Raw genomic sequence first — 21,652 nt, 5'->3', positions numbered from 1 at the left:
ACTTTCAGAAGTTATAAGGAGGTATAGGAGAATATCTTTATGACTATATAGATGATTTTCTTAACTAAGACTCAAAAAAGCAAACAATAAAGCAATAAACTGACAGATTTATCGTAGCATTAAAAATTTCTGTTTATGAAAAGATATTATAAAGATAAATAAAACATATGCCAAGCAAAAGACTACGGAAATAAATGGCCAAAACACATAAGAAAAGATGCTTACTCTTAATGTTCAATCAAGGAAAACCAAAATAAAAACACAGTGAAATAATCTTTCACACCTATCACACTAACAAGAGTTTAAAAGGCTGACATATCAAGTGTTGGTGGGATGTGGAATACTGAGAACGCTCATATAATCCTGGTGGGAGCGGAACATTGTACAACCAATTTCAAGAATAACTGGACAACATCTAGCTAAATTGAAGATGTGCGAAACCCTACAAACCAGCAATTCTGCTACTAGATACAAACTCAAGAAAGAGCTCTGATCCATGTAGCTAAGTTATAGCAGAGCTGTTTATAATAGCAACAATTTAGAAATAATCTAAGTGCCCAGAAATAGGAGAAGTGGATAAATTAATTGTGATACATTCTTACAATGGAATACTTTAGTACAGAGAAAGATGGCTAGAGCTCTACAAACTAGAGCTACACACACCAGCCTAGACCAATGTCACAAATCATGTTGACTTAAAACATGCAAGTTGCAGAACAGTATATACAGTATGATCTATTTGTATAATGCTTCAAAATATGCAATTGCAATAATATACAGCCTATATATAATATATAATAAAAATTTAAAGAAATACATAGGAACAAAATAGTTTCAGGATGGGGTTATCTCTGAGGGAGAGAAAATTACATGAGGAGATTTAACTGGACTGGTAACACAGAGGTTGATGGAAATTACTTGGTTTTTTTTTTTTTTTTTTTGTCTCTTTCAAGGTTCTAAATATTTCACAATAAACTTTAAAATAAAATTTTATATAGCTACAGTGTAATACATATAGCTATCTAACGCAATATCACAGATGTATTTTTTTTTTTTTTTTTTTTTTTAGCGGTACGCGGGCCTCTCACTGTTGTGGCCTCTCCCGTTGCGGAGCACAGGCTCCGGACGCGCAGGCTCAGCGGCCATGGCTCACGGGCCCAGCCGCTCCGCGGCATGTGGGATCTTCCCGGACTGGGGCACGAACCCGTGTCCCCTGCATCGGCAGGCGGACTCTCAACCACTGCGCCACCAGGGAAGCCCACAGATGTATTTTTATTGATGTGGAAAGATATCAGGATATTATCAAGTAAAAATTAAGCTATAAAAAACATGATACTTTCTGTTTAAAAAAGATTCATAAATGGATATATAACTATTATTACATATACATTTTAAAAATTTAGAAGGATACACAGCAAAATGTGAATAGTAGTTATCTCTGTTATAGATGATTTTACTTTATATTTCTGCTTATTTCTATTTTCCAGTTTTTGGATAATAAATTACCACACTTGGGCAATAACATTAAATTCTTTAAAAACAAGATGTAATGTATCCATAAAATTCTATTATCAAATTTTAGAAACAAAACCAAAACTACTATATTCCTATGGTGGTTTTTCCTTTCTGTTTTATCTCAGAGTTAGGTAAATCAACTGTTAATAAAATACAAAAGTGAATTGAAAATATTTCTGACTAAAAGTATCAATTAAAAAATATTATGAAACATTCCATAAAAAAAAATATATTCCTTAAGGTATTTCAAGAGTGGTCAAATCACAGGGAATGGATAAGATATAAAATTTTTACACAAATACACACACATGCACACACACACACTCACTAGTCTTTCAACAAGAACATTTTTAATGGCTTAGTAAATATTTTTAACAGGGCATTTGGGTGGTTGATGGGGGCCACGGGGAACACTTGCATGAAATATTCCCTGAAAGTCAGTTAGGGCTTTCACCACTGACCATCAATATTAATATTACCTTTCGTTTCTCATCATCTGGATAAGTCCAATAAGAGATACAGTTTCCAGAAAGAACACACCATCTTCGATGCCATGCACCAAAACCACTAACATCTTCAAATATGGTCTGGAAAAGTCAATGAAATACTGACTTTAGAAACTTGAGGATCAATTAAATGTTTTCTATACATTAAACCTCAGTATGTTGACATATTTCATACTTCAAAATCTACTTGCATGATTTTTTTTCTTTTCTCTCTTTTATAAAGTACTTAAGTTTATTTTTATTCTACTCTGTATCAAGGCCAGGAATCTTGTTATTTCAATCTCAAGCACAAAGTTAGTACAAATGACTCACCAGCTCCCTTTTGTGTTTACGTTCACCTTTTACATCATAAAGGTAATAGAAAAGGAAAAATTTGATGGATAAAAATAATACAAGTTATCATTACCCCTACTATAATCAGGGAAAAATAACAAGAGGATAGCTTTTTCATTTTTATAGCTGGGGAAACTGAAGGCCAAGGAAAGTAGATGACAATACACGGTCACAAAGCAGAGCTGGAACCTTCTAGCTAAACCAGAATGTACTTTTCTTGCTGCTCATCAGTCTTGGCAGAGTTAGACTAGTACCATTTTAGAATCACTTAGCAAGTTTCTCTGGTTGGTAGTCTCCTTCCTTCCAGCTGTCCCTGGCACATCAGGAAGGAAAACTGAACCAAGCAACTGAACCACTTCAATTACTACCTCTACTTTTTATAGAGGTTAGAAGTAATTAAAAGGCATTGCTTAGACAGGGGACAGAAGTTATTTGGGGGAGTCCTGAGTAATTGTTTTTTACCACATTTCTGTAAGTGTGGATGTGATAAGAATGGCCTATAGGATTCAAGGTAGAGTAAACCTGAAAAGATCTAACTCTAAAGTAGTTAAGAGCCCTGCTCAAACATTAAGTAGGTCAGACATTTTAGGCAAATGAATGTCATAAGAGTATATCAGGGGCGAAAGGTATCTAGAGTAAAATATGGAAATATTTACATTAAAGGAAAAGGTCAGTAAGTAAACACTGCTTTCAAGTCCGAAATTTATAAAGACACTTTTCCAAGAATATCTAGTGCCACCTGCTGGATTTACATGTGAAAAAAGCTACGAAGTATGATTTACAGTCACCTTGGCCGCTTGGACTTTCTGTACAATCTAGCTCTTCTTTCTGTGCCCTTTGTCAGCAACTGCAAATTGACTTGTGATATCTTTTGTATAGCTCAAATTCTTGCTTCACAAAGAAAATCAAAGCTATTAGATTTTCTCTACTTCTGATACCACACCCACAGTCTTCTGTGTATTCTACACACATACTTTCCTCCTCTGATAATGGAAAAAGTATAATTCTGTACAAGATCATGAACCGTGGCTTGGGTCTTATTTGTTCTCACTCTCATGACCTTGTTCCATGTGTTATTCCTTAAAGTGCAGGTTCCCCATTGCCTCTATCTTTGCCCTCTTTGGCCCTATTAGAAGCTACCCATTTGAATTAAAAGATGCTCAAATCTCTCCAATCTTAAAATGTCAACAAAATCCTTCTTTCACCCTACATACTTCTGCAGGTATCACACTCTCTTTACCCCTCTGCAGCCAAACCTTGTTTCAGAGTTGTTGCACTTCCATTCTTCACCCTCCACTCCCTTTATAACCATTTGCAATCTAGCTCCTGCTCTCAACAAGCCTAGAATGACCACTTCATTAATAAGTCCAACAGTGTCTAATAGATCCTTATCTAATTTGACCACTCCCTCTTGCAGACTCTCTTCCCCTGGCAACCATGATACTAAGTTCTCCATTGCCCTCCCTGTAGTCTCCCTTGAGAGCTTCTCTTCCTAGGTCTGTGGCTTAAATGTTAGTGTTCTCCTGGCTATTCAATGCCACGTGAGCTTCCATTACTATCTCTCTGCTGCAGATTTCCAAACCTTCACCTCATCTAAAATGTCCATCATCTTGAGCTCCAAACTCAAACTCTGAAACGCGTCTGTATGCATCTAAAATTCAAGTTATTTAAAACTTAACTCATTAAAACTTCCTACCTTGGGTGGGGACTGACTGACAAGGGGCATGAGGGAACTTTCTGGGGTAATATTTTCTATCTTAATAGAAATTTGGATTACATAGATGTATGCCTGTGTCAGAACTCAGGGGATGTACACTGAAGATTCACGGGAACATACTAATGTCCACAATATACTTTGAAATTCTTCCCCCCAAAATATGATATTTTCAGGACTGGCTAGAAGGATAGCTAGGTTGTAGATACATGATACAGCAAGGACAGTAAAAAATGTTAAAGGCAAAATCTAGATGCTGGCTATACGGGCGTTCATTGTAAAATTCTATCAACATTGCTGTATGCTTGCAATTTACCACAATAAAATTTGGGGGAAAAATGGTTTCCACCCCCAACATGGACACTTGCTCCCCACCCAGGGCCCCTTATCTCAGTATAACCACTGCCACCCAACAAGCTGTGCAAGGCAGGGATCTGGGTGACATCCTTACTTCTGCTTCTCCACCCCTACAGCCAAACCACTAGGGTCTGCACTTCTTCCTCCTTCATCTATCCATGGTGGGTCCTTCTCTCCACCCTGACTGCCAGCCCCCATCCCCTCTCTCATGCAGTAACTCAGTTTCTTCACTAATCTTCTTCAGTTCTGCCACTCCTCAGTCCACTTCCACACGTTAGTCAGAACGACTTCCCTAAACCCCCCAATTTGATGTTAATCCTCTGCTTAAAATCCTACAAGAGTACCCAACCGACTTCAGGATAAAGTCGGAAGTCTTTAAAAGGCCCTCTAACACTTGGCTCCATTTCCCCTAACCCCACCTTCCTCCCCAATCACTCCTCTCACTACCCCTCCTCCACACACACACTCAGAATCTAAGCTCTAGCTACCCTGAAATACCTGCCACTATCTAAATGTGTCATCTTTTTCTCTGGTGGGGGTGAGAGAGGGAAGGGCCCTCCAGGCCATAGTAATGCTTTTCCCTTCATCTGGAGCACATCTCCCTCTTCTCTCCCTCTGGCTAACTTGTTCAGCTAGCAGTTTACAAGTTATTTCCAATACCTTTCTTTAAGCCTTCCCACTCATACCTAAGACCTGGTGTCCCACCAATTTACACCCATGCACTCTATGCTTTCTCCCATTATAGTACTGTATGGTACTTAACTGTTCACTTGTATTTCTTCCTATTACACTAAAAGTTCCTGAGTGCAGGGATTATTTTCTGTGGCCTATTATATTCTAACACCAGCACAATGATTAGCATATAGTGGACATGCAACAAATCCGAACCAATTTATCACGTAGTCACACAGACTTTCATTCCTATTGGAAACCAAGCCTATGCTTCACAAAATGCAAAAAAGAAAATATAGATCCAGTGATGTTACTTACTAGAAAACCTCTTTCTTCAACACTTGAATTCACTTGACACTTTATTTTTAAGTAAATATGGCCTTCCAAAGGAGATAGAAAGGGTACCTGTGAAGAAAGAGAGTAAATTATTTGTAAAACAGTTTTTCTTGACAAAACATGTATAAATCATGAATAGAGAATATTATATCTTGAAAACACAGTATTTTCTAAAGCTGGAATATAAAATAGGTGGCCCAAAAGCCACTGGTTCCTTAGCAACAAATGCTTTTGAAGAATAAATTCATTCAATGTAGAGCCTGCTTAAGGCAGAACCCTAAGTCCCAAGTAATGTGATAAAGAAAACACTGATTTAAGAAGAGAATACATGTGTTTATCCATTCCCTATCAACAGAATATACTTGATAGAAGGTGGGATAAACCAACTGGCATATTAATACAATATAATATTATTCAGCAATAAAGAATAGTGAACCGCAGAATGGAAACGTTGATCCTCAAATTCATATGGAATTGCAAGAGGCCCCAAATAACCAAAACAATCTTGAAAAAGAAAAACAAAGTTGAAAGAATCATACTTCCCAATTTCAAACCAATCCAAAGCTACAGTAATCAGAACAGTATGGTACTGGCATAAGGATAGACATATAGACCACAGGAACAGAATTGAGAGTCCAGAAATAAACCCATACATATATGCCAGATTGATTTTCAACAAGGGTACCAAAACCATTCAATGAGGAAAGAGCAATATTTTCAACAAATGGTGCTGGGGAAACTGGATAGCCACATGCAAAAGAGTAAAGTTGGATCCCTTCCTCATACCACATACAAAAATTAACTCAAAATGGATCAATGACCTAAATGTGAGAGCTAAAACCATACAACTCTTAGAAGAAAAACAGAGGAGTAAATCTTCAATGATCATGAATTTGGCAATGCCTTCTCAAATATAATACCAAACCATGAGCAACAAAAGAAAAAACAGATAAATTAAACTTCATCAAAATGAAAAACTTTTCAGTATGGAGGTTCCTCAAAAAATTAAAAATAGAATTACCATATAATCAATCAACCCCACTTCTGGGAATTTATCCAAAAGAATCAAAATCAGGCTCTTAAAGGGATATTTGCACTCCCATGTTCATTGTAGCATTCTTCATAACAGCCAAGAGGTGGAAACAATCTAAATGCCCATCAGCAGCTGAACAGACAAAGAAAATGTGGTAGAGCCTCCTTTCTCCCCACTTCTGTATATGAAACTACTCTAGGCCATCCAGATCCTGTTCTTCTCAGAGCCCAAAGTTTGCCTTTTAGGCCTTGAGACTCTCAGTGTATATTTTCTTATGTGTCCTAACCCACAGCCCCACACCTCCTCACAGCAGATCCTTGAGGTCAATTATCGTGTCCTTCTCATGTTTGTTTCCATATCCTATTGCCAAATCATATCCAGACATTCAATAAATGTTTGCTTAAAGAACATTGTTTGTTTTGTCGAATAGTACCCAAATACTCCTATTGAAAAAAAAGAAGGCAGCCGGGGGACGTGGGGGGATGTAGTACATACAAACAATAGAGTATTATTCAGCCATAAAAAAGGAGGAAATCCTGTCAGGTGTTACAGCACGGATGAACCTTGAGGACGTTATGCTAACTGAAATAAGTCAGTCACAAAAGGACAAATACTACATGATTCCATTTGTATGAGGTATCAAGAGTAGCCAACTCAACAGAAGCAGAAAGTAGAGTGGTGGATGCCAGGGACTGGTAGGAGTGGGGGAAAAGGGAGTTGCTATTCAATGGGTATAGAATTTCATTCATCCAAGATGAAAAAATTCTAGAGATCTGCTGCACAACATTGTGCTTATAGTTAATAATATTGTACACTTAAAAATTTGTTGAGGGTAGATCTCATGTTACGTATTATTTATTACAATAAAGAATTTTAAACTTCTGTGTATCAAAGCATAAGAAAGTGAAAAGACAATGTACAAAACAGGAGAAAATATCTGCAAATCATGTACCTAATAATGGTTTAGTATCTAGAATACATTAAGAACTCTTATAACTCAAAAATAAAAAGACAACTCAATTAAAACATTCCAAACAATCCAACTTAAAAATTGGCAATAGACATTTCTTCAAAGACGATATACTAATAGCCAACAAACACATGAAAAGATGTTCAACATCAATAGTCGTTAGGTAATAATTGTTAGCTTGATGACGATGGTGACAATAATGATGAAGCTGAGGATAAGGACGAAGATTTTAACGGAAATCTCAAGTTGCCATTGTGTCCAGAACCATTTACTGAGGAATGAGTAAAAAGGAATCTGATTCTTTTATTGGAAGCACATTGCTTTGAACCAAAATAAACATAAGCTAAATTACAAAACCAACAATAAGTTATTGAAAGCAGATTTTTTTATTGCTTGTTTTAAAGTTGAATCATTCTGTATCTATAAAGCTTTCCTTATTCCTTAGATACAAGTATGTTTCCAACACTGATAATCCCAAAACTCATGCTATAGCTTAAACCATGCTATGACTAAATTGTGTCCCCTCCCCATCCCTAACCAAATTCACATGTTGAAGTTCTAACTCCCCATACCACAAAATGTGACTGTATTTGGAGATAGGGTCTTTAAAGAAGTAATTAAGGTTAATTTAGTTCATTAGGATGGGCCCTAATCCAATGTAACTTGTGTCCTCATAGAAAGAGAAGATTTGGACACACATACAGAGAAAGACCATGTGAAGACACATAATACAGCTATCTACAAGCTAAAGAGAGAGGGTTTAGAAAAAACTCAACCCTCCCAGTGCCCTGATCTTAGACTTCTAGCCTCCAGAACTGTGAAAAAATAAACTTCTGTTGTATAAGCCAAAAGAAAAAAACCCTCCAAACCCAAAAATTAGTCATTAGGGAAATGCAAATCAAAACCACAGTGAGGTGCCACTTCATACCCATTATGAAGGCTATAATCAAAAATACGGAAAATAACAAGCTTTAGCAAGGACGTGGGGACACTGGAACCGACATTACTGATAGGAATGTCAAACGGTTCAGGAACTATGAGAAACAGTTTGGTGGCTCCTCAAAAAGTTAAACAGAATTAACATATAACCACACAATTCCTCTCCTAGATATATACCCCCAAAGACTGAAAACAGGTATTCAAACAGGTATATGTACGCCCAAGTTTACAGCAGCGTTATTCACAATAGCCAAAAAAGAAACAGACCAAATGTCCATCAACAGATGAGTGGACAAAGTGTAGTGTATAACATAATGCAATAATACTCAGCCACAGAAAGTAATGAAGTACTGATACATGCCATATCATCTACATATACATCCACACATACATATACACACATATAAATTTACCGCCAAAGAACAAAAGTTATCTGAGCAATAATTACCTAGTAGGTTATACATAGAGAAAAATAAAGTTGCTCTATAATGTATATAATATAGAGCTAATCAACAATAATTTTCATCAAATGTTTGTACCATTTTACTTCCAGGCAGATTTCTAAAACTAAGGACCCCATATCAAACACAAGTCTGCATTACAGAGAGGGTAGAAAGTCACTAACATAGACCTAGTAGTGAAAGCCTATGTTGAAATCTATCTGACAAAGACATTTAAGTTGAATATGAAGATGGTCTGGAATGCCCTAAATCCACACCAGATGCAATTACTGTCATGATGTAATGACTCTTCACTCCCAACCATGGCTGATTTGCTAGCTACAGAGACACACACCAAAGTATATCTAAATTCTGTCCATTAAATCTACACAGCGTGCTTGGTTAGGGCGATACACAGAAAGGAGTTCGACTTCCATTACATGTTCAGAGCTCCACTTCCACTTAGGATGTGAAAGGTCACAAAAGACCACCATTTCTACTGCAACAGCAAGAAAACAATGGATAAGCTAAGAATATCTTATTTTCCTTAAAGCTATCTAAGAGTTGTGCAAGCAAAAAAAATTTAATGGACCAAATTCCAGTAAGGAATGTACCCTTCCTGGGTGAGCCAAATCAGGGGTGACCACTTTATTCCCTGGGAGCAAGAACTGACAGAGAAGCATGCTGGCAATGAATTTTGCAGGGAAAAGAAAAAACCAGTGAAGTCTTTAACAGCTAAATGAAGACTGTCTACCTAGATGAGCATCTCAAAAGAGCCAAGGGTCAGAGCTAGCCCACCCTAACTGCCAATCTCCCCCACTCCCCAGAATTTTGCTGAGTAAATGCTAATGCCACAAGTCAGAGGCAGATCTGGAAAGCAAAAAGAAATCTTGTAGACTTTCAGAATTTAGATCTCAAAGTTCTACTGAAAGGAGGCACCTAACTTCACTCTCAAGGGATTTGAAACAAGAGTTGAACCCAACTAACTAAAGCACTATCTCAGCTCAACTTCTGATTATACTGAGAGACAAGAGGGTGTTATTACCACCTACTTCAGTCTCTACTGTTATTTTATAACATAACATAACATAACAACATAACATCACATCACATCACATCTAGCCTACGGTTTAAAAGTTTTACAAGACATGAAAAAGGAGGAAAAGGTGGCCTTTAATCAAAAGAAAACAAAACAAACCCTGTCAACAGCAGATCCACAGATGATCTAGATGTTAGAATTACAAGACAGAGACATTTATAATTTGTTAAAGAATTTAGAGGAAAACATGGACAAAAATGGGTGAGAATTTCGACAGAGAAATAGAAGCTCTAAAAAAGATCCAAATAGAAATTTTACAACAACAAAAAAAGTTGAAATTGATTCATTGGATGGGCTTTACAGGAAACTGGAGTACATTAGAAAAAAAGATAGATGAACTCAAAGACTGGTAAATAGAAATGATCCAAAATGAAACACAAAGGAAAATTAAAAACAAAAAGAGTGCCATAGACCTGTAGGAACATAGTCAAGAGTCCAACATACATTTAACTGGAGTCCTAGAAAGAAAAGAAAACAGTGCAGAAGAAATACTTGACAAGATAATGGCTGAGAATTTGCCAAAACATATGAAACACATGAACTACAGCTCCGTAAAGGTCATTGAAACTTAGTATGATAAAGAAATAACCCAGTATGACAAAGAAAACCACACCTAGGCAGATTAGGGTCAAACTGTCACAAATCAAAATACTTAAAAATATTAACAGCAGAAAAGGGGAATTCCCCAGCCGTCCAGTGGTTAGGACTTGGCACTTTCACTGCTGGGGGCCCGGGTTTGATCCCTGATCAGGAAACTAAGATCCTGCAAGCCGAGCAGCGAGGCCGACAATATAAAAAAATAAAAATAAAAGCAGAAAAGATAAGAATGATGGCTGACTTCTTATCAGAAACAATCAAAGCCAGAAAACAATAAAATGTCATCTTTAAAGGGGTGGCTGAAAGAAAAAAACCTGCCAACCTAGCAGTCTATATCCAAGAAGAATATCCTTCAGAAATTAAGACAATGTAAAGAGAGACATCTTTGGATAAACAAAAGTTAGAGAATTCATTTCCAGCAGAAGTATATTACAAAAAATTAAAAAACAAACAAAAAAAAACTTCTTCCTGAGAAGGCAATAATCCTAGATGGAAGCCTAGCTCTACAAGATGGAATGAAGAACATAAGAACCAATAAGTATAAATGACAATTCTTTAAAATATATTTTTAAAATTTCTTTTAAAATTGATTAAAAAATAACAGTGCATTGGGGTTTATAATAAGGGTAGAATTAAAACATAATGGGGTGGGCAAATAGAATTATACTGTTGCAAGGTTCTAACTGTTATAAGGTACATGAAGAGGAATAATTGTGTTTCAATATAGACTGTAGTAATAGTAATAGGCTAAGGATGCATATTGTAATCCTTAGCAATAACTGAAAAAGAATACAGGAAGGTATAGCTAAAAAGCCAACAGAAAGGATAAAAATGATTACCAACATACTCAATTAGAAGTAGTCAAGGAAGGAAAAACAAATGACAAAGAACAGATGAGACAAATAAAAAATAAAGAACAAAATAGTAGGACCAGGGTCTGTTAACTTTTCGTGTAATGGCCCAGACAATTAATATTTTAGACTTTGCAGACCATACAGTCTCTGTCACAACTATTCAATCTGCCATTGTAGCATGAAAGCAGCCACAGACAATACATAAATGGTCATGATTGTGTCAAAAACTTTAGTTACAAAAACAGGCTGCTGAACTTTTGTTACTAATATATCAATATCAGTTCATTAATTGTGACAAAAGTAACTTAAAAAAAACAAACAGGCCAAGAGCCAGATTTGCCTGTAGGCTACAAGTATGCTTGCTTTGTGGTAGACTAAACCCAACCATATTAGTATTGCATTAAATATAAATGTACTAAACACTCTAATGAAAAGACAAAAAATTGTTAAACTAACAAAATATGACCATAAAATATGCTTCTGATACACTAATTTGACATATATGGACAGGTTGAGAATAAAGAATGGAAAAAGAGAAAATTCCCTGGCAGTCCAGTGGTTAGGGCTGTGCGCTTCCACTGCAGGGGGCATGGGTTCCCTGGTCAGGGAACTAAGAGCCCGCATGCTACGTGGCACGGCCAGGGGGGGAAAAAAAAAGAATGGAAAAAGATATACCATACCAACATTAATCATAAGAAAGCTGATGTGACTCTATTAATAACAGACAAAGTAGACCTTAAGATAAAGATGACTACCAGAGAGAAATTGTTAACAATTCATCAAGAAGATATAATAATCTTAAATATTTATGCACCTAATAGCATAGCTTTAAAATACATGAAGCATAAGTTGACAGAACAAAAACTAAGTGCCTAAAAATTGAGACTATGTTGCTCTTACTAGTTGGAAGTTTGAGGGACTGATATTTTCTTCCCAATAAAATCATGCTTTCTGTCTAGCATGAAAATATTCACATAAGAAATATTTTTAAACAAATCATTCTTAACAGTCTATTCATAATGAAGAGACCGCATGTCAAAAGTATCTTTTAAATTATAAAAGCTGCTTAAGTACATGTGATAATTTAAAATGATTCTGAATGTGAATTAAAGATTACAAATATAAGAAAAATTCAATTGGAGAAGTTGTATCATTAGAGTAAAATGGTAACATCCAAATATTTAAAGTCATATTGACTTCTGGGTCAAGATAGAAAGGGGGATGCTTTAGTCTGTCATTCCTGCTGCCCAGTGAAGAAGAATGACACCCTGTTGGAATAATCTTAGTTCAGTCTAAATTAGAAAGTTTTTACTGTAAGATTAGTTTCCAAAAATTTAGTCCTCCAACCTAATAAAGATAAGTTAAAGGGGGGATTCTTGGCCAAAAAGTATGGATTTCAAGAGACTAACTCCATAAAATAAACCTTCAACTTTCTGAATTTCAAAGCCATCTATAATGTAGAGTCAAAACATCATACGCCTCATTATTATATTTGTTATAAATTCCCTTGCCGTTTTCTTTTCTATATTGTCAATGTTAAGTTCCTTAGCCTCTCAATGCTAATTGATAGAATTCTACTATTTAGCCCAGAGAACGCTCCTGGTAAGAAGAATCTCAGAAAGATGAGAAGAAAATGTTCCCTCTTACTCTACAGCTGTGAAAAGTAGACAATATTCTTGGTTAGAAGCTTGTCCTGAAGTGAACTGAGAATATTCACAGAAGAGTCAATGTTACTACACCCTGTCAAGTGTGGAGACGTGCGAAAATGTATGATCCTATTCTGTTTTCTGTTTAACAAAATGGTCTTTTAAGATTATCAACACCTCAAAGATTATCGTTAAGAGGTGTAAAATGTACCCTGTAATCAGGGTGACTGTATAATTTTTTATACGTCAGGATATTTCTGAGCGAGAATAATTATACCTGTTAATAATTAAACCAGACCAACAGGCATAAACCAGGATAGCTTTGGACACACCAGAACACCTAATCACTCTTCCTACAACCTCAAAATTCTACAGTGCTAATCATTTGTTTTACCTCACAGGTGTTTGCCCTAATACTATTTAAATTGACATCTCTATTTCCTGGAAGGTATAAATATCTATGACATTTCTTTAAGTCAGAAGATGAGTTGTGGGATATGCTTCTCCCTTTATGCATAAAAGTATAGTAAAACCTATGATTATTTTGGATTCTCTATTCAAAGAAAGGATTTGAGAGTGTGACTCATTGAAATTCGTAATTTAAATTCCAGGACGTCAGACTTTACATCCGATATCTATAAGCTCAAATAAGAAAGCAATCCGTTATTAGTGGTATCCTAAATTTATAGAGCAAACACTGGGTTAACCTCAACAGAAATCTCATTCTGAAGGGGTCTCAGAGATAACCCCGTGACTTATCTTTATTGGTCAAGACACCAGTAAAATAAGCAAACGTTCCCTTGCACTGATGGTCTCTGGTAGGATATGGGAGACTTGTTTACTCTCTCAAATTTAATCAAATGGGATTATCATGTGAATATACAAGGTCTTCCATTTTTCCCACCAATTTAAAGAACATCTAAACTTAACTATCTTAAATATTCTCCTACATAACCACAAGGTATTAGAACAAATACTTGCTCCCCCCGCCACTCAAAAAAGCACATCTATGACAAATTTTTCATCTAAATTATATTGTATTTGACTCAGGAAGAGACTTTACAGTATTGGACACAACCATTAAACTGATTTGATTTTACACTCAGATTGGGTGGCTGGATATTTAAGTTATAATTTCAAAAAATTTTTTAAGAGAATGGACAAGTAATTTATTTTTAATTTGTGTGACGTTTTAAATTAAAATGGCAGTGAAAAAAATTTTTAAAGAGCAATCAGTCTATATTTAACATATGTCATTGAAATCTCTTTCATTTTAGAGATTCATGAAATCTCTTACATATATAGAAATTGGCTATGGGACAACACCGAGTAAGGAATACAGTTCACAGAACTCCAGTCCTTATGTTTACCTAATTTGCAAATGTTGTTTTAAGAATTTAAAATACGACTTCTCTGGTGGTGCAGTGGTTAAGAATCCACCTCTCAATGCAGGGGACACGGGTTCGATCCCCGGTCTGGGAAGATCCCACATGCCGCGGAGCAACTAAGCCCACGCGCCACAACTACTGAGCCTGTGCTCTAGAGCCCGCGAGCCACAACTACTGAGCCCACACCCTGCAACTACTGAATCCTGCATGCCTAGAGCCCATGCTCCGCAACAAGAGAAGCCACCACGAGAAGCCCATGCACCACAAGGAAGAGTAGCCACCACTCGCTGCAACTAGGTAAAGCCTGCGTGCAGCAACGAAGACACAAGGCAGCCAAAAAGAAAAATTAAAAAAGAAAAAAAAGAATTTAAAATAAAACAAAAAGTACTATCCAGCCTTTTGCAAATTAGCATATCTATACACCCACAAGATGCTTGTGATTGATCTTCACAAAGATATTAAAAATCCTAAAAAAAATTTCTATAATATATGAATATATTTAGTATAATTTTAGCATTAAATGAATTTTAATTTTAAAATTAATAAACAGAGCATCAACTACATAGCAACACACCTATTAGCCAATTAAGACCACAGAAGTTGTCTACTTTTACTTAAAACATTACCAATAGTTCTTTCAATAAAGAGGAGGTCAACAATACTGAATAAATTTTAGTTTTAGACATAGTTATTAATTTGGCATTTGGTACCCGGAAAAATCAATGCTGAAGTGACGACAGAATCTTAAAGAATTATAACATGAAAAAAGAATATAAAAGCCCAAATACCAAACAGGCATGAAAAAAACTAGAGAACTTTTAAGAAAGCTTTAAAGAATTATGAGACTAAAGAAAAAGATGCCCATCTACAAGGATCTAAAGAAAGAATAATTTACATAATGTCCTTAATTATTCAAAATAACCAAGAAGACATGAGAGTGGTTAGTAAAACAAATACATAAGGGCCAAAAATTAAGGACTAATTTTTAAGCTCATTAGTTTCAAGCAAAGAAAATATGGCAACCTTTTCCTGGAACATATAGCCCAGTAGCTCTCGCTCTTTAACATCATAATTTATCTAAAACAAACAAAATAAAAGACAAAGAGAAAAAAAGACCCAGAATCACTCAATTTGTTAAACTGGTTGAATTACTAAATTAAAAGTTACATGAATTTTTTTAAACATCGTTATATTCTAACTACAGAAATCTCTTATAATATTTTTAAATAGTCTGTATTATACAGCAGAAGCCGACACTAGGACTAAAGTTTGCCTCTACTTCTCTTACTACTTAAAATGGTCTCGTTAGCTATTAAATATTTAGTCTTTCCAGTGTGGTGAAAAAGCACTCAATATGGTAGTGACACTACACAGATCTGAACTATGAAGTCTTAAACTTGGAAAGTACGGGAAGGAAATCCCTTAGATTCATGAGTACTTTTCCAAGAAATTAATCTATCTTTCCCTATCTTGTCAAAACTAAATCCAAAAAATGTTAGTCATTTCAAAATATTGGTTTCAAATGGGCAAGAAACTATGTTTAAAACTGTAAGCTTAACATCTATATGCAAGAAGCAATACTTTCTTAGTCAGAATTGACACTTAGAATAAACCAATATATGCTGCTTTGAAGACTTAACTATTAAGATACAGGGGAGAAATACTTCCAACATCAAAAAACATATCATGCAGCTAAACCCATGTCTAATTAAAACGTACAATTCTGAGAACATACATATTCAGCCAAAGATTTCAAATACTTGAAAGTAATGGGACATTTTCATGGACCTAATTTTTCTATAAATAAATAAATAAATTTGGATTACCTTGTCCAGAGCAAATTTTGTGTTTCCTACTGAAGATAATGACAGCATGTAAGATCCAACAAGGGCAAAGTTGCTGGTACGCACAGCATTAAGACTGGCCATAACTAAAGAAAAAGGAAATGAAGTTTAGTTCAGAGTGACTTTGGTAAGTATAAATAACAATTCCTCACCCCACTCTAACAGAATGAAATTAAACTGCCACAGAAAAAACTGCTTCATTTTCCTCCATCTCTAAATATGGAGGTGGGGCAGGGTGGGGGGAATAAAACATCAACACATTTCCTAATGAAAGAAAACTGTTAAGTATTTATATTTAATGTAAGTGAGGTACAGGCACATCTTAACATTTGAGACAGATGTGTTTTTAAAGATATAGAACCTAAAAACGTGTGCATAAAAAGCAATCTTCCTATGAGAGATATGAAAACCTTCACTGCTGTAGTCTAGGATGACATAATGAGCAGCAGGACTTTATCTGCACGGTTCTTCTTAGTTATTCTCTTGTGCCAAGAAACAGAGACCAAAAGTCCAAAGGTGAGTGAAACCAGCTCAGTCCTAATCCCCTTTGGAAAATTTAGGCCTAACGCCACTCTGGAAAAGTCTTCCCTGGCCTACTGGCACTCCAGTTTCCAGTGAACTAGAAAGATGCTTTTCTGACATGATGCGATGCCAGTCATGATCAGTAAAGTTAAAACAGGTGAACTCCTCAGTGTGGATAGCACAAAACAAATCTACAGAACAAGAGAAGATAGGGTGAAGAGTAATGCTACCTGCTGCAGTTGTCAAGTGACTAGGTATCCTATGTGTACTGCCTGCTAGAGCCTGAGCAATGTGCTGTTTGGTGGCCCGTGGTGGTTTCAGACAGCAGGTTATTCTCGCCAGTAATCTTATATGTTACTACCATACAGAAAATATTCAAAGGAGAGTAAGGTAAACACTCATAAATCAAGACGGCTATATGTATAAGTATGCAATTGCTTATATCCTAACGTTTCAAATAGTTCAAGATTCACTCACCTGAAGAAGGAAGGGTGCTTTTCTAAAAAAAAGGTGTGAAGAAGGACATAAGTTATTTTCTTTATTTGATACAAAGATTTAAATATTAAGTACAAACACTACAAGGACTATATTTCAGAAAACATTATTTTTTCCTTTTAGGATATTTTAAAGATTCCCAAAGCACTTAGGGTTTAGAAATGGTTAACCAATTTCCAATCATACGTGTAAGATGAAGATTTCTCAAGGAACTTCAACTTCCAAAAAATTCTACTTACTGTGGTTACAGATGTGAGAAGTCGCTTAGGAGTAATAGCCTGGAAGAAAAGATAACTTAGTATATTTCCCATTAAACATTATGATTAAAACCAACCAAACTTGAGATTCTCCCACACAGAAAATAACTCTTAAGTATCAATACGTTATACTTGAGTCTTTTATTCCGGCTTTACCCACACTGTTATTCCTTTTTTGTTAAAGCTAAATAAAATTCTTTTAAATGATGATTTAGACAAAGAACAAAAGAGCAAAGGCTAGGAAGGACAGAAACAAAGCTGTTTCTATTCCTCATGCCTACAGTGACCACATCATTCTTAAGTCTGGTTTAGAGGAGCTAGTAAGACAAGAGTTCAGAGGAAAGGCCTGAGAAAAGTTTAAAGAGATAATAATAGTTGTCAAGCAGATATGGAGAAAACAGAATTGTCTAGCCTGAGTAATAGCGGTAGCTTATACTTAGGGTCATGGTCACTCACTGCAAGTTTACTCTCAGTATTCATACCTATACTTATTATGTGCAGTAACTAGAAATTTAAGGCATAAAAATGACCCAAAAGCTTGATAATTATTAAAAATTATACATAATTGTAAACAGACATTATATCTCCTATTTCTGATTATATTTCTACTGGGTTTCTTTCATTCTCACCTTTGACTTGTATGCTTTTTTCTTCTTATCAGGGCCTGAGGGATCTTTCGTTTGTACCTACACACAAATCCAAAGCATAAGTAACTTAAAATCTGATGTCTTTAAGAAAAATACACTATTAGTTACTTTAGAAAGCTTTAACTGCTTACCAAGCTGTAAACTTCAATATTTATTTCAAAGTCATTTGACACATCCCGCCTGGAAAAATAAAAATATCAAATTATGCCATTAAAAATTATGCCACAAATACTGTTACAAGGCTGAGAGTAAAGGAATTCACTGTGTTTTAAAACTAAAGACAATAGTTACAAACTATTAAAGAATATAAAAACTGCTAAGAACAGTCTATTTTTTCCTATAATACAGGTCAAACATTTTCTTCAGCATTTTACAACTCAAGATCTTAAATAATAAAAGTAGTTTTTCTTCCAAACTAGATTTTGACTCTAGTTTCAAAATAAATCTCTGACACTAAATATAAATGTCTTTCACTGAGACTTAATGTTAAGTACATTAAGAGATTTAAAGTATATATTAAAAAATTGTGGTCCAGATTTTGCATGTGTGTATGTGTGTGTGTGTGTGTGTGTAGTAAATATATATGTTAAAACACTTCAAAACATCAAATACCTACAGTCACGTGGAAGAAACATGCTACTCAATGGAAGAAAAGATCGGAAACATAAAAGAGTTAAACCAACAAATTGAAAAATGAGTTATTTGTCCATATAAAAACAATACGCATACTGCATTTCAAAGATTATAAATTCTACCTGGATGCTTAGACTGTATTAACTCTATTAAAAAAGAAAAGTATGTTTGAACCATCAAAAGCCTAATTTACTTACAAAGTAAATGTAGTAGTGAATGTTAGAGCATCGCCATTAAGAGAATTTGAGGTACTTGCTAATGGTGTGGCTACCATATTTTCAGCTCCTGCTTTTAGTATAATTAAGAAATAGTAATTTGCTGCATCTGTAAGAAATAATCACATTACCTAATAAGCACAAGCAAAATCAGATTTAGCTAATTAGCATTCTGGAAGACCAAATGAATAAAGTAATACTGCAACTGATTTACATAAAATTCATTTCAAATTTTCTAAAGTCAACTTTTCAGACACAAAAAAACATGACATAAGCAGACAGACATGTTCCTGGAACAGCATCATCAAGTCTCTTCATTTTAAGTGAATTGAAATAACTTCGCTACACATTCCTCAGTTTCTGCTGACTTCAAATTTTACCTATTGACCCGAAATTCTTTAGCTAATAGTATACATCTCAAAAGGGTAAATTCTGGCTTGTTATTTCAAAACTGAGATTAAAATACTATATTTCTGTGAAAGTTACCATCCTGCCCTATTTTTCAGATACTGGTGCCATAACCTCCTTTACCCACTTCGTTTAAATATGATTTTAAGTAGAATACATAGCTTAGAAAAGTTTATTTATTCATTCTAGAGGAATAAAGGGAATAAAATTTGAATAGAAGTATCTACACTGTGATGCTCTTCACTCCCACAACCAGTAATTCAGGATTCAAAGAACAAATTTACACGACAGAGTGAATTTTAAATAGAATAGAGTAAGTAAAATAAGTTCTTTTAGATGCCCAATACTTTCCACAATAAAATTAATGCAAGTCAAATGGTCTGTTTTATCAGAACAACTCATCTTAGTAATTTATTTTATGTTCAATATTATGTTTAACAAGCCTAACTTTCAGTTAGACCTATGTCTGTTATTGCATGGATCAGTAAGAACATATATGAAATTGTCTTGGTTATTTTTATACACCCATCTACATAAAAGGAACTAAAGGCCCGAGATACAAGCCTTGTGTCTTCATGCATGCTCTACTTGTTCCCATTTGCACAATTCCAATCTAGGTGAAATTCATAATTTAACATATGATCTAGAAGTGAGTAAATAAAAATTACCATACCTGGTTTCTGAACTGTACTGCAGACAAAATCTGCTTTTAGAGGCAAGCGGATTTCTGACAAAGTAATTGATCCTTTGGAAGGGACAAATTCACTTTGGGATATGGGACCAGCATTATTCTTCCTCTGAGGCCCTTCATTCTTCAACTTACTCAACTCATCAATCAAAAGTGTTCTCTTCTCAGCTATGTAGAAATATTCAAGTTAATATTTCAAATATTAAAACTGCAATTGTTTCTAAATTAAACCAATTCAAGAAAATGCACTCATGTGACAACTGTATACAACACCAAAGACAAAATCAGTAACTCTTCCTTCATATAAATAGATGGTAGGTAGTTAGGTAAACCTAGATTGCTCAATCTGTTCACAAAATCCTTGTAATTTAATACTTCAACTTTTGGTCAGTTTTCTTGCATGGTTAATCTCTCCACCCTAACATGCCCTGTCATCCATCACCACACATACACACAACAAAATTCACGTACTTATTTTTAGCTATATATATATAGACAGGTACAGAGACAGAGCATGTATGTGTATGTGCATAAAGAGTACGTATGTGTGTGAGTTCATGTATTCATTCTTAGCATACTCTTTACACTTCATTTCTTCAAATGCATTCCAGGTTCTTTCACCTTTTCATGCAAACTACACCTTATTTTACATGTAGTGTTTTCACAAACCTTGTAAGAAACAAAAAATAGATCAGCTGAAACAGATTATCAAAAAAGCCCTTTCTCTAAAATTAGAAATTTCTGAGTATACTAGACAAAATGAGTTTTTCCTGGTTTGAAATTGTGTTGGAATTGTTTCAGGTGTATCACACATACTTGCAATTAGAAGAAGTCTTTCTGCTTCAGCTTCTTCCAGTGACCCTTTTCCATGGTCTTCATCAACACAACAGTTAAGAGCCTGGCTAGCCTGATAGATCACTGTCTGCTGCAAATTTATTTCATTATTGAGCTCCTAGTGAAACCAATGAAAGGAGGAGAAAAACTCACATTTTTAATCACCATTTTCACTTTATTTAAACTTTAATTATAATTTATCCAATTGGGTAATTTCCAAAATCTCCAGAGAGGGAAGTCAAAATGTTACAGTTTCATTGTTCAAGTTTCTAGACTATGCACCAAAAAAAGAGGACTTTTCTCAAACTGAATTCAGGAGTAAGCTCCTGAGCTCCTACATGTCACACACTGTCCTAGTCACTCAGGATACAGAGATGAATAAGGCTGGGCTCTTGTCCTCAAGGAGCTCACCATCTCACGCTGTCAACCTTCCAAATCCCCTTTCCACAGTACATACCTGCATTTTCTGTTTGATGTTAACCTGACAAGGAAAGCCATTCTTTTTTTCATTCAATTTTGAAGTAACATCTTCCTTCCGAACAATCACCTGCTTTATTGAAGGACGGTCTGTTTCTTTGACTCTTTGAGATCTATATGCATCAATGCTTCAGGAAATAAGTTATACTCTATTAGAAATCCAGCAACACACTAAGCACTATCCTTTGTTGAACATATCAGCAGAATATTGATATTGCAACATATCAGTAGAA

General features: G+C 35.2%; 1 protein-coding gene across 3 annotated transcripts in view; it reads right to left on the bottom strand.

The window, feature by feature from the left end:
• The window catches only part of ANLN (anillin, actin binding protein), a 54,892-nt gene that overhangs the window by 6,093 nt on the left and 27,147 nt on the right, over positions 1 to 21,652 (bottom strand). For 2 of the 3 annotated variants that reach the window (XM_019925469.3, XM_019925480.3), the window contains exons 12-23: positions 21,400 to 21,547; positions 20,925 to 21,060; positions 20,094 to 20,276; positions 18,995 to 19,121; positions 18,296 to 18,344; positions 18,147 to 18,203; positions 17,500 to 17,538; positions 17,243 to 17,264; positions 16,226 to 16,329; positions 15,423 to 15,476; positions 5,416 to 5,502; positions 1,995 to 2,102 (exon numbers count right to left, since the gene is read on the bottom strand). In XM_019925469.3, the coding sequence (XP_019781028.2) occupies positions 1,995 to 2,102; positions 5,416 to 5,502; positions 15,423 to 15,476; positions 16,226 to 16,329; positions 17,243 to 17,264; positions 17,500 to 17,538; positions 18,147 to 18,203; positions 18,296 to 18,344; positions 18,995 to 19,121; positions 20,094 to 20,276; positions 20,925 to 21,060; positions 21,400 to 21,547 (1,114 nt within the window). The remainder of the gene's footprint in view (positions 1 to 1,994; positions 2,103 to 5,415; positions 5,503 to 15,422; positions 15,477 to 16,225; positions 16,330 to 17,242; positions 17,265 to 17,499; positions 17,539 to 18,146; positions 18,204 to 18,295; positions 18,345 to 18,994; positions 19,122 to 20,093; positions 20,277 to 20,924; positions 21,061 to 21,399; positions 21,548 to 21,652) is intronic. The other variant, XM_019925490.3, reaches the window with a different exon arrangement.

Source organism: Tursiops truncatus, chromosome 9 (genome assembly GCF_011762595.2).
Source record: "Tursiops truncatus isolate mTurTru1 chromosome 9, mTurTru1.mat.Y, whole genome shotgun sequence".
NCBI lineage: Eukaryota > Metazoa > Chordata > Mammalia > Artiodactyla > Delphinidae > Tursiops > Tursiops truncatus.
Note: the sequence above shows the minus strand (reverse complement) of the source record. Positions and strands in the feature narration are given on the sequence as shown.